This window comes from Lissotriton helveticus, chromosome 3_1 (assembly GCF_964261635.1).
Source record: "Lissotriton helveticus chromosome 3_1, aLisHel1.1, whole genome shotgun sequence".
Classification (NCBI taxonomy): Eukaryota; Metazoa; Chordata; class Amphibia; order Caudata; family Salamandridae; genus Lissotriton; species Lissotriton helveticus.
Window position 1 is genome coordinate 52,307,697 of NC_136061.1, and position 14,340 is coordinate 52,322,036.

The window sequence follows — 14,340 nt, forward strand, 5'->3', positions numbered from 1 at the left end:
ACCCGTCAGACTCACCCGCCTTCTTTGGATCACTGCGGTCACCAGGCAGGTAAGGTGGACCGCTAGAGTATTTTGAAGTGTAGGTTTCTTTATGACAATAACATGATGTATATAGCAGAAGGGAAGTTGAACCAACACCTCTAAGCTTGGATGAGCTTCAGATGAGGCCAATCACACAGTCTGTGCAGTTTCTAAAAGCAAAGCTTGTTTGAGGGTAACAGACTCCTCTTAGGATCCCTGAAATGCCCCAAATCGCTGACCAATGCATTTGGGGCCATATGTATCAAGCAAATTCGCATTCGCAAAGGCCGAAATTAGCAGAATTTCGGCCTTTGCGAATGCGAATTTCCTAAATGGAATGTATTGAGCAAAATCTGGTGCTAAATAAGAAGTTGCAAAATTTGTGATTCATTATTTTGCAATTGCATTTAAGGAATCGCAAATTTAGCGATTCCTTAAATGCAATGTATGTAGCAAAAAAAATTAGCAAAATGCCCTTAAGGAATCGCAAATTACCACCAACTTCTAGTTGGTGGTAAGTTGCGAATTCCTTAAAAAATGCAAATTTTTGCATTTTTCAAAGTGCCAAGTGACGCACATACATGCCCTTAGGGCATGTATGTGCGCCACGTGTGCACCAATGTATATTTCAGGGGTGCAACAGCACCCTTGAAATTATTCTCAATTTGCGATTAGCAAATTACGAATCGCAAATTGAGAATGACTTCCCATTCCTTCCTATGGGCCTCCTGGCCCATAGAAATGAATGGGAAAGTATTCCTTAATTGTGATTCGCAATTTGCTAATCGCAATTAAGGAATTTTAAGAAATCGCAAAAAAAAATTGATTTTGTACATACATACCCATTTGCGATTCTCAAATAGCGATTTCTTAAAAATCGCTATTTGGGAATCTCAAATGGGTATCTTGATACATATGGCGCTTGATGGCAAAAAGATGCTTCTGTGTCGCGGTCTCCAGCAGCGGCTGTTTTCTCCTTTTTTAGCTGGTCCGGCGACGCTTGTCTTAAGGCGCTTGGAGGAAGGCTCTGCCCCAGGAAGCTCAAAGTGTCATCGAAGGCAGGAGAGATCCTTAGGAGGATCAGGCACTACCTGTCACTACAGGCAAGGAAACAGCTGGCAGTGGCTCTTATTGGCTCACGACTGGACTACTGCAATGCGCTGCATGTGGGACTGAATAAAAGTCTACTGCAGCGCCTGCAAGTAGTCCAGAACGCTGCTGCCAGGTTTGTCCTTGATCTCCCCAAACGTGCCTCAGCTACAGCAGCTAGAAAGCTGCTGCACTGGCTTCCCGTGGAACACAGTATCCATTATAAGATCCTGTGTATGACCTACAGGGCATTGGCTAAAAACAGTGCCACGGGTGTAGGATCCATCTTGTCCCGCCATACTCCTGTTAGGAACCTGCGCTCTTCAAGTAAACTTCTTCTGTCAGTCCCTCGTTTTAGGAGGGCTAAATGGGGGGGGTAGGGCTTTTTCCACCTAAATGGTGGAACTCCCTCCCTCTGGATTTAAGATCTCTACCCACTCTTCAGGCCTTCAGAAGTGCCCTGAAGACCCATTTATTTGTGCAGGCCTATCTGTAATGGTGATATGCCCATGTTTATGATATATTTTGTTAGGCGCCTTGATACTTTCGGGTTACTGTATGCGCAGTATACATTTTATTCAATCAATTCAATCAATCAAGGAATGAAAACACCTCTCTCCTGCTCACCCTCCTTTTATTGACCAGTGCAAGATCAATAAAAGTAGAGGAAAAAAGGCTTCAAAGTGTATTTTTAGTCATTATCCGGGGCTTTTGCAAAAATGGTGGGACTTTTACACAAGTCCCAATTTTGCAATATTTAGTGCAAATCGCAAAATCTTGGAGGGTCTGTCCAACAACAGCGAGTGCAGCGGAGAGTGACGTGAAGGGAAGAACTGGAGTGACAGAGACATTTCAAAGACTACTGCCCTTTACACAGACCTTAGCAATGTTGCATTCACAGCCTCAGATTTCCAGAACTGAAACATTTTTAATTCCCATTATTCATAACTAATTCATTGCTGTTACTCATTTATCTGAAACAGCTAACAAGCATTGGCAACACCAATAGGTTTGGCTTGCTTTAAGTGCAGGTGTGTTACTCTGTGATATGTCTGGGATGCAATAACACATCTCACAGAGAGGCAACAAAATGCTGGTTGGCTGCTACACTGTAGGAAGTGCAGGATTTTAGTTTACATGTTTTAATCCACAACCTTGATTATATAGGCCACACCTCTTGGAAATAATTCCTAGTTGGGCTTCTAAGGCCACGCCCCTTTTAGAGATCACCCAGTTTGTTTGTCCCACTTTAAACAATGTCCATACCTGGCTCGTGTCTCGCCTCAGCTCCGGGTAGGCATCACCCTGATAAGCAAGCAGAAAAACATTGTTAGGAACTGAATTGTTAGAAGAGACATATATTTTACATTCCTGAGGCAGTAAAACACCTTCCTGCCAGGGCCTCTCTCAAAGCCAGCTTTCACTGCTGCTCCTGGGAGCTGGAAGTGCCATCCCAGAGATCTCATCCAATCGCCTATGGTTTAAAATGTGCCTTCAACGACAGGCTGCTCTGACTCAACTCATGGTCCTATCAGAGAATACTTGGATTCCTGAGGTCTACACTAATCCTTTTTGTTATGTTATGAGCATCTGATCTTATAGGAACAGCTTCATAACTCGTGCAGTGATACCTGGCTTCCCCTGTGTACACACATGACAACAGGCGATGGGGACAGCATTGACGTTCATATCTCGCGATAGCTATCACATGAAGGGATGATACATTTGGGGTGCTGGAAACCAAGATAGGTGCTTGGAAACTTTTGGGGAGCCATGCCACATTGGAATAAACTAAAAGGTGCTGGGAAAGGTTTGTTAGGATCTGTAACTTTCTCTTAAGGATTCACCACAGGACTTGTAGAACAGTATACAAGTCCTGTGCTGCTCCTCACAGAGCAGTGGAAGTGCACAGTTTCTGTAACTCTGTTCTCACATCAACATCTACTGGCTGCAGATACTTACCAAAATGTCAACCACCGTGGGGACTAAGGTGGGCAGAAAACCAGGAGGAGCCTGAAGTATCTCAGAGGAAAAGCGGACAGCCCTTCGGAGGATCCGGCGCAAAACCAGCCTGAAACCAAGACAAGAAACCAATCAGGAGACGCGTAGACCCAGGTCAGATACCTCAGGGCTTCTCTCAGACTCAGGCCAACATCTCACACAGGAAGACATTCTACAGAAGCTCATGTCATACATGGGCAGATGCCTCACACATGGTGAACTCACAAGAGAAGACATCTTTACATCAGGCAATCTAGCATGCAGTCTCACACCTGGAAACCACATACAAACTGATGTGACACCTTGAGCTCTCACACAGAACGAGGTTACACCGGGATCTCACACAGAAAACGAGGTTACACCGGGATCTCTCACGGAGAACGAGGTTACACCGAGATCTCACACGGAGAACGAGGTTACACCAGGATCTCTCACGGAGAACGAGGTTACACCGGGATCTCTCACGGAGAACGAGGTTACACAGAGATCTCACACGGAGAACGAGGTTACACCAGGATCTCTCACGGAGAACGAGGTTACACCAGGATCTCTCACGGAGAACGAGGTTACACCGGGATCTCTCATGGAGAACCAGGTTACACTGGGATCTCTCACAGAGAACGAGGTTACACCAGGATCTAACACAGAGAACGAGGTTACTCCGGGATCTCACCCAGAAAATGTCACACCGCAGTCTGCAAGTCCAGTGAAAATTGCTTTTATCTGTGTGGGATTTCATGCGTTAGATGGCCCCGGCTTTACTCCTAAACCCTCGTTCCCCTAAACTTGACGTGACTGGTATTCTCTTCCTAAGCCCTCCCCCAAAAGCTGCTTTGTATTCTGTAAGCCGAGAGCATTTGTTCCCATATTCACCATTTTCTTTCTCAACCCTCAAGCTGAGACCTGTCCCGCCCCCCAGGTACCTTACCCTCTTTACACCCCCCACATTCTCACCCCTGGCCCCCTAAGAGGGTTAATCCCTTTACTCCTTCTCCTCCCACACCTTGGTACTTCACATCTTTACACCTCCCAGATCCTCACCTTTGAACCTTACACTGACCTTCCTGCCCACTCCCCTGATCTTCATCCCCCTCACCCTACGCCACCTCTCCTCGCTTCAAGCTCTCCCATCCTGACCCTACTGTGGCCCCCCTTGGTCCTAGGACAGATGTGCACCGACATGAAGGCGGTGAAATCCCAACCACTTCCATCCACTAATGCAGAGTAACCAACGCCCAGCCGTTAACAACGTGGGTTGTGGCAGCGACACATCGGGCCACCAGTTCCGACTACTAGTAGTAGGGTTTAATAGTTGTACATGGAAAATCAGGCTCCAGAGGAAGGCAACTGCCAATCGAAAACCTGCGAGCAAGGCGACAGGGGGTCACCTGCTTGGAAAAACTAAGAAGAGAAGAGAAGAGAAGAGAAGAGAAGAGAAGAGAAGAGAAGAGAAGAGAAGAGAAGAGAAGAGAAGAGAAGAGAAGAGAAGAGAAGAGAAGAGAAGAGAAGAGAAGAGAAGAGAAGAGAAGAGAAGAGAAGAGAAGAGAAGAGAAGAGAAGAGAAGAGAAGAGAAGAGAAAAAGAAAAGAAAAGAAAAGAAAAGGCTTTTTTATTTCTGAATGGATGTTGCTAGTTTTTAGCAATGAGTTTGTTCTGTGTTTATCAAACTCCAGCCTAGATACTGGCCACAGAGACAGGAAAAGATACAGGTCCTTAATTTAATATATTAGGTCCCTTTACAAGGTGCATAAACAGAATTTCACACAATTCTCCAATGAGATCCTTACAAGGTTTTATCTGCAGTAAACATTTTCGCAAATAGTGCAAGGTAGTAAGGTAACATGCATATGGGCAACTAGGCGGTGTGCAGTTTGTGTATGAGCACACACAGTCCATCCTGGAATATTATTTCATGAACAAAAGGGAGTTTGCGCTAGAAATGGAATATATTCTGCACTTGTAATCTAGGCCATGGTGTTTGCATCACAATCCCTGCAGGCATGCCTGACTCCCTCAAAGAACAGGATTGTTTATTAGACGAGATCTCTGGACAGCCCGCAGGACAGCCTTAGAGACAAAGGGGCTGGCCTGTCATATCCAGATTTTAAATTGTCTCATTACTGAAGGGACACATGTTTCATGGACTGCCTGTCAATTCAATTCAAACCCTTTATTTTGTTTCATAAAACCGTAAAAGTTCATACATAATCACCAGATTAAAGTCCAAACAGTAAGACATAAAAAAATTAAAATGTATTATAAAGATAAAAAACTAGAACAGTCAATTGCTCTGCCATTTTGTAATATAAAACCCTACAGCATATATAACTATGGAATCTAAAAATATACAGTCTGTCCTTTCCTCCAAGTAGATGCGTAAATACATTTCCACTGCAGAGTTTCTATTGCAGAGTGTTATAAGGACCACTGCGTTCCAAACACCAGAAACCCACAGAGTTTTACAAGTTGTTACCAGGTTTGTGGCTAAAGGTCACTCCCTCTCTTCTCTTAAATGAGTTTCCCTTCTAACAGGGTATCAGCAGTAGTAATGTGTTACTCACTCAGCACCCGACATCCCCGGGTACACCCCGTCCGCGATGCACACCGAAAGGGTACGGATGTGGTCTGCCACCACGCGATACGCCATGTCCACGTTGCCAGCATCGGCACTGCCCAGACGCCCCTGGTAAGCAGGACACCGAGAACCCTGGAAAGACAAGAGCACGCAGAAGGCGGTCAGTTCTTGGACCACTCAGAGACACTTTGGGTCAGAAGGGGATTGCTTTCCTGCTAAGAGTCCACCTATACAAGTGGACCAGAGCCTATCCAATGGTGCAAGGTACAACAACAAGTGCACTCGTCCGCCATGGGTCCAGCCTCACCTGGTGGATCGCGTCCATCAGTGGAGTGAAGAGGTCCGTGTCGTAGTTGGAGCGCTTGCGCTGCAGGACGGTCACCAGCCTCTCGAGGCCCATTCCAGTGTCCACGTTGTGCTGGGGCAGGAGGCGCAAGCTCCCATCAGCCTCCCTATCAACAAACATACGGTAAGAGGGTTAGCAGCGATCATACTCTTCGAATCGCGACTAGAGGCTAGAGCGTGTGTATACCGCCCATCTCTTGTACAACTGTAACAGAGCAGGTTATATATAATGCTCATGTAAAGGTACAACAGTAACAACCATAACAATGCAACTTTTACAACGCACTACCAATACGACAAAACGTTTACAACGCAAGATCCATTACAACGCATGCTTTTACAACGCATGCCATTACAACGCAGATGCTATTACAACGCATGCCATTACAACGTAAGTATGGGTAAGTATTTAATAAAATAAATTAAATTTCATTTAAAATTAATTTTCTTAAAATAATTGTAATTTAATAAAATACATTTTAATATTTTAATTAAATGTAAATTAAATTAAATTTATTTTAATTAAACCCCCTGGAGTTTGAATACAAATTTTCACCCCTACACTATCCAGCACTTACCCTACTATTACACCCCCCTGGAGTTAGAATAGTAATTTTAACCCCTACACTATCCAACACTTACCCTACTATTACACCCCCCTGGAGTTAGAATAGTAAATTACATGTTATTAAATAAAATTAAAAATTTAATTAAATAAATTATTTTTAAAATGTGTAATTAAATTAAAATTAAATTAATATTAATAAAATTATATACTTACCTATACTTATGTTGTAATGGCATGTGTTGTAATAGCATCTGCGTTGTAATGGCATGCGTTGTAATAGCATGCGTTGTAATGGATCTTGCGCTGTAAAAGTTGCATTGTGATGGTATGCGTAGTGAATGTATACGTTGTAACGTCATACATTCAACAGTGAGGCACCCACGTCATCTACATTCAAACGTGCTTCATAAAATACACTCATTCCAGCCAAAGTTCAACCACAATGTACAGAGGATGAGCAGAGGAACAAGCTTAGATCACAGACAACTACATGAAAAGAGAAGGAGAGCCTCAAAAAACCAGGTGGGACTTTCCGCTTATCCACTGCAGTGCACACAGTTAGTCTGTCAGAAACCCAGACTCCCCACTTCCCATGTCTAACTGGTGAGTACCACAGCGGCCCGTTGACTGCGAGGGTTCCTCACTGTATGAAATCATGTCTTTAACAGCACGTTTTCAAGATAATACTGTAAGGTCTGGTATTCCCTCGAGATATGTTTTGGGTGCCAGCCAACCCTAGCACCAGTAGCGTTCCTCCGTGAATATTGACACCACTGGTCTCCACTGCACTGTTCGTAGTGAACTGGACGCCAATCCCAAAAATACACTCGCCATGGTAAAGTGCCCACCAAGACTTCTGAAAAAGCCTAGTTGCACTTTAAATCCATTTTTTAACACGGTGGGATCCTGAGTCCAGTTGGGACAGTGGCCTTTGGGCAGTCTGATTTTTGGGGCATTTTGGTAGAATCTTAGCCTCCTGTGTTCAACCCTACTGAGTTGTCTCTCCTTGTAGCATCCTGCCTCGCACCTTTGTTCCGCTGACTTGTAAACACTACCATAGTGAAGCATCTGAGTGTCACAGATTTCTAAACCTAGCTGAAGCTGCACAAACATTTCCCCCATGGCCAAGAGTGGCCGCGTGTCCCCATGACTTTCCTATTAGTGCCTTTTCGCCCCAGAAGGCCTCTTACCGCATGAGTGCTACCTGTCACTTTGAGGCGTATCTTGGCCCAGGAAGTTACTAGGGACTGTTTGTGTCTGGGCTCTCGAGTGTAACTGTTGTACCATTCCATAACTAAACAACAGCGCCCGACCTGGACAAAGCCCAGTCACAGGTGGACGGCCCAAGATCCAGGGAAAGCTACATGCACGGTACAAGGAGAGCTCCGCAGAGAGTCTACTGTGCAGAACCAGGATAAGGGACATTTTGGTGAATGTGGAGGTTTTGGAAACAACTTTATCAGTAGAGTATGTGAGATGAGAGAAGGAGTGAAAAGCACTTACGTTCTAGTGGTGCGGTCTGCCTCAAATAGCAGGACAGATGGCCCCCAGGAGCAGAGGCAATGGGTGAACCAGCTCACAAGAGAAGATGGGTAGGTGTGAGCTTGGTGGTCCCCTCCGTCCCAACAGGGAGATTTAACAACTACAGTCACCCATTGCCCAATATCCTGCAAGGATATTTTACATGGACCGCCCCTACAGACACATTGATGAAGGTGTAGAGATGCTGTGCAGGGAATCCATCACAAGTCACCAGAGGTGCCATGTACAGAAGAAGCAGGAAGTGACTAGTGTACCCTCTGCCCTGTCTCTGTGGGCAAGTGTGGCTCAATGGTTAGAGCGGCAGACCCTGATGCAGAGGTCTGGCCCGGGACCAGGGTTCAATTCCCGCCTCGGCGGGTCTTGGGCTCAATTTCCCTGGCCCTGATCATTCTCGCCTCGGTGCCTACTCTAATCATAGGTCCACTCTGCAACTCCGGGCAATAGCTTACTTAATCTCCACAACGGCCCCAACAACGCTAGGATGCCTGGCTTCACCTTGGGGGTGCCCAGGAGTGGACATTTCACAGGAAAAAGCCAGGTAGGGTTCCACAGCGGTATGAGTACAGCGCCAGGACGCCCCTTTGCTGGGGCAGCAGTGCGCTTTACAAGTACAAATTTGTTTTATTTCATTTCTGTATGAAGCACTCACACAACAGGAGACAACATGGGCAGACGGATGCAGAAACAGGCCGGGTTGTCTCCTAAATCCTGTTGCGGCTTGGTACCACTAGCTACGCTACCGCGTGCGTCTTGGGAACCAGAGGAGGTTCTTGATCAACACTCACTAGCTGGGAATGTATGAGAGAGGAGGCAGGAACCGGCTGCAGGCCCCGGGGAACAGGGCACACTTGCACCCATCCCCTGTCCGACAGCATTGTATGGATCAGCACCAGCATCTCCCCAGCACGGGCGGAGACACGTCTGTGAGGCTGCACGCGCTGCATGGGTCACTGCTCTTTGATCTCTCTGCAGTGTTCAGTGTCTATTGTTTCTTAGGGCTTGCATTTTTCCAATCTGAACTCAAGGAGGGAGAAAGAAGGAAAGAGTTCTAGTGAGAAACAGCAAATGGCCAAACAGGACAAGACAAAGAAAGGAAATGGAGAAGAGAAAGTGGGAACATAATAATAGAGGGAGAAACATATTAAAAGAGCACACATCAGGGGGCAGAAACAAATAAAATGGCGGTCCCACACTATCACCAAGCACACTCTGGATCTCTGCACACACAGGTGGCCACCCTTACCTGTTGAGCTGCATGAAGACCAGGTTCCAGATCTCCACCACCTCGGGGCTGTCGCGGTTCACCAGGGCTGCGGCATCACGTCCGCCCACGTGGTCGTAGTGAATCTCGGTACAGGGACCACAAGGGCCCGTCTCACCCATCTCCCAGAAGTTCTCTCTTAACCCAAAGGGTAAGACGCGGTCCGGGGGGACTCTGAAAAGGAACAGTGAATCCATGAGGGTAGTCACAGTCACATGTTTTCAGGTGCCGCAACTTTGCCAATGGTCCGTGGAACCCGAGTTTCAAAGAGAGGCAAACGTCTCTATGGCCTCTACGCTACAATATGCCTAGAGGCCCCTCTAAAGCTTCCTATGTGTCTGTGAGGTCGATGCAACCACAGGAGCAGCAGTCATCTCCATACAGAGGCAGAACCTGGCTATGGTTGTCTGATCCTCACCCTCTGAAACCAGGAACTCTAAGACGCAGTCCGAGCTCCTCAATTGGACAATGATGTCTGGTGCACCTACCTTCCTTTGCCTCCTTTATGGCATATGACGAAATTGATAGAGTATCAGAGCAATATAAAACGTGACATATACAGAAATAGGGAACGGCGACACTAATACTTATAGCAATCAATTGGGATTTGTAAAACGCGATTAATCGCCCGAGGGGGCATTCAGGCGCTAGCACCTCTATGCAGAACAGTGCCTTGACGCTCACTTCTAGTCTCGTTGGCGCTAAAAAGTTAATCTAACGCACAGACTAAGCGCGTCACTCTGCAGAGTGAACTGCAGAAGCATTGTCTATCGGATACTTCGACCTACCTTAGTTATCTCTCGTTCCAAAGACAAGCAAAGCTAATCAAAACTACTGGTGTTCAACTTTATACAACTTTACTGTTTCAAAGTTGCACATTAATGAACAAGAGAGTTCTCTAATGAAGATGAGTCAATAGGAATATAAACACTAACTTGTTTCATGCTAATAATAATAATAGCATTTGTAGAGCGCAGCCGCTACGTCAAGCAGAGGAGTCCCGGCGCTACAAGGTCACCGTAGGTGAGGGAGGTCCAACCGAGGTGCTAGCATTGGCTGAAGAGCCAAGTCTTCAAGGTCTTTCTGAACTCACGTTCGGAGTTGATCAGGCGCATAGGGGAAGGCAGGGAGTTCCAGAGTCTGGCCGTCCCCACAGTGAGGGACCTGCCTCCCATAAGGGACTCAGCAGAACGAGGTACACAGAGCAGGTGCTGGGAGTTAGATCTCAGCATGCGTTCTTGTTGGTATAGGCAGAGCTTACGCTTATGATAGCCCGGGCCACCATCTTGCAAAGCCCGAAAGGCCAGAGTCAGGGACTTAAACTCTATCCTTTTAGCTACTTTTAACCCCACTTTGTTGTCACGCTTGTTGTCACTTTACTATGTGAGCACTTGAATTTTTTCTTGCATAATTTCATAAAATAAATAACAAACGTTATTTGAACTTGAATGTCCCTGTTCATCTTACTTATCGCTCACAGAGATATTTATTATCTATCTCGACTCTAGCGCATTGTCACTAATTCTGACACCGCTTTCTTCCTTGGACCTTTTTTGGCCACATAAGAACCATTATCTTTCTAAAACATTAGTCTACCCACAGGTTCACTTATTAGGTCCCCTTGTTTTCCTTCCAACATGCACAAGTTTTTCCAATATCTCCACGGGTGCTGAAAGTAGTGAGATCGGGCGGTAGTTGCTAAGCTCCATCGAGTCAGCGTTCGGCTTTTTTAATAGGGGCCGTAACAGAGCAGGTTTCCAAATATCAGGGAAAACGCCGGTGGAAAGCGAGGTATTCCAAATGTGATTTAAAACAGGGTTAATCAAATGAGCCAATGTCCTAAACAACTTATCGGACACTGATCCTCAGGCGAACCAGACTTGAATCTCAGGATTTCAGCCAGAGATTCCTGCTGGGAAATAGCGAGAAAATGTGAGAGGGGGCCCATAGTATTTAGAATTCCCTGTGACTGTGGCTCAGCCATCTCATCCCCTGCCGTAAATGTGCCATATACCTTCTGTATTTTGTTCTTAAAGAAGTCCGATAGCTTCATGCACAGAGAGGGGGAAGGCTGTACATATCCCTCCATGGCAGAAGGCTTGGTGAAGGAGCCGACTATCCTAAAGAACTCTTTACAGTTTTCTGCGCTATTAATGTGCTTCACAAAGTTTTCCCTTCTAGCCTACCTCATCAGTTTGCAAAGCTTTTTCGAGGCATCCTTATAGGCCAGTTTAGCTGCAGGAATATAATTTTTCCTCCGGAGGCACACCATCCTTTCACACCTGCTCTTTTCCTCTCTGAGGTCAGTCGAGAACCAGGGAGCAGATGGGGATGCTCTTGAGGTCCTAACTGATCTCACAGGTGCCACTGTGTCCAGGGCGGTGGAAGTCCACGTATTAAGTGAAGACAAATCGTTGTTGGGATTGCTAGTTAACTGAGGCCAACTCACTGATAACACTGAACCCAGGTAGTCAGCGGTTACCTTTTTCCAGTTCCTTTTAGGTCTCGCGACCTATCGATGCGCGCATGCGCATCGATCGGAGCGAGAATTCAAGTCGGCAAACTGCTCGTGAAACCACCAGCTTTTTGCCTGGCGTTTTCACGAAGTTCACGTGAACCACGTGATCAACACGAACGCGCATCAGCCTCCCTCCTTCCTAATTGCATCTTGCCGCAGAGCACATCAAAGGGCTTCGCCCAGCGTGCGCTCTGCGGCTTCTCGGCTTCTCCTCCCCTAACTTCCTTGCATTTCTCCTCCCCCTCCCCAGCCAGCTACCCCCAGGAGGTGTTCCCTCATCTCTTGCACCCCCTCCAATGATCGCACGTCACGTCCAGCGGCAGCACGAGCTTCAGACAGGGTACCGGTAAGTACTGTGTGCCTCACAGGAAGATTTGTTCTTTTAGAACAACCTCGTTTAACACACGCCACGACGGAGTCACCAAATGCCTTCGTGCTCAACCCTCACAGGGCTCGCTCGCTCCGTGACACCGCTAATTGAGCAGCTCAGCCTGTTTGTGTAGGCTTTCCCTCGTTTTTCCGAGCACTTTCCAGCGCTACCTCGAGTGACTCAACATTTTTTCCAGCTCCTTGTTTCTGTTTGTATCTTTGATGTAACTCATGTAATCCTACGTCCTTATGCATCGCAACTTGTTCTTAGGTAAAGCGCTCTGGCACTTTCGGGTAATGTTCGCGCTATATAACATTGCATTAAATAAATAGTAAACTACTATTTTTGTTAAATGACTGTCAGGCTACGTGAGGAAATAACGATGCTAAAACCTGTGTGCGACCATACGCGGCAGTCACCGTGAGTAAACTACTATTTTTGTTAAATGACTGTAAGGCTACGTGAGGAAATAACGATGCTAAAACCTGTGTGCGACCATACGCGGCAGTCACCGTGAAGCCTTACATGTCCGAACCCATCCTTAAAACACGGGGAAGGACTCTTGGGAGAACTACGAACAAGAAAGCCCGAAGTCGCTTCCCACGGTGGAGCCCTACATTCAAACACGTATGGGACTACTTTACTCAGTATTGGCACTTCCGGTAACTTCAAGCGCACAGTGACAGAACACCAACATGGCGACAGCAGTGGTTCCGGTATTGGAAGGCGCTCTGGCGGGAGTGTTCTGAAATGGTTCCCTCTGCTGCTGACAGCTAGATCTCTTGAAAGATTCCAATTGCCGAGTCAGAGGAGTCGAGATGCAGGGGCGGATGGCGGGGGCCGGCAAGAGCCTGAAGGTGAAACAGTAGTAGGGAGGGGACGTCCCGAAGCCTTATTCCCAAAGAAACTTTACGTTTCTGCCCAATGCACATGCGTTCCTACTCCGTCGCCCTTGTCTTTGAGCATTTAGCCTCTTTAACCCCACCCCGCCTCTGACCTTTACAATCTCCTCACAGCGCTGTTCGCCTGTTTCCACGCTCTCCTTGCCACTGTTTCTGATAATCCCGTTCTGCACCTGCTGCTTCTTGCCTTTATATCTACTCCCCACCCAGCTGCCCCTTTATGTATTGATTCCCCGCTATCATTTGTCTATGTTTGTTCTCTCACCTTGGACCGTCGGACTGTCGGACACCCTTCGGACAGTCCCTAGCTTTTTGGGTAAAAGCTTTCGAGCACATGCACGCAGTGTCATTGTAAATTGGATTCTTATTTTTTGAACATTTCATTTTATTAAGACCTCTACTGAGATCAACAATTAGTATAATATAGTCCTTAAAACATTTATTTACAACATCTATGCAGTCAGAAAAGTTTCAAAAACGAGTTAAAAATGTACAAACATTATAGCAAATAAATTCTTCCAGTGGAAAAAGAATGAAAGTAATCAAAGCGTACCAATTAGTTATATTACATTTAAAATATAACAAATGCGAGGTTGTACTGTCGACGGCCAAATTAAAATAAGTAAATTAATAATTGTATTTATATAAGCTTACTACCCCGGACACTACGTTGAAGCACTGTGCTATGTGTAGCACACTACTCTTGAGCCGAAAGTTAAAAGTATTTAGTTTTGCAGCACAATATCCGATTATGCAACAAGGATATTGTGCTGCAAAACTAAATACTTATAAGGTCCCACAAGCGAGACCTATTGGCAATGCCAATGCTTGTTTAACATAGTGCAGATACCTCCACTTTGTTGTATTTTCTCCAGGCTGTGAGTGGGAGCATTCACATGCTGTGGAACATTGGCACCATTAAGTGACATAGTTAGCTGAGAGGCCTGGAGGCAGCTAGGATCATCTATGTGAAGGTTGAAATGTCCTAAGGCCGTAAGGCTGGCGTATTGCAATGATCTCTGAGCGATGAGATTGCATAGTTCTGAAGTAAAGCCGCGTGGATAATCAGGTGGTCGGTATATCAATAACCCAGCAAAGGAGAGAATTGGAGAGATCTTTATACAGAAATTTCGGCCCTCCATAATACCC

General features: G+C 46.1%; 1 protein-coding gene across 3 annotated transcripts in view; it reads right to left on the bottom strand.

The window, feature by feature from the left end:
• LOC144822096 (alanine--tRNA ligase, mitochondrial-like) overlaps positions 1-14,340 on the bottom strand; it is a 198,704-nt gene that overhangs the window by 144,542 nt on the left and 39,822 nt on the right. For all 3 annotated transcript variants that reach the window (XM_078679217.1, XM_078679219.1, XM_078679218.1), the window contains exons 4-8: positions 9,384-9,575; positions 5,993-6,137; positions 5,672-5,817; positions 3,073-3,181; positions 2,377-2,415 (exon numbers count right to left, since the gene is read on the bottom strand). In XM_078679217.1, coding sequence (XP_078535343.1) covers positions 2,377-2,415; positions 3,073-3,181; positions 5,672-5,817; positions 5,993-6,137; positions 9,384-9,575 — 631 coding nt within the window. The remainder of the gene's footprint in view (positions 1-2,376; positions 2,416-3,072; positions 3,182-5,671; positions 5,818-5,992; positions 6,138-9,383; positions 9,576-14,340) is intronic.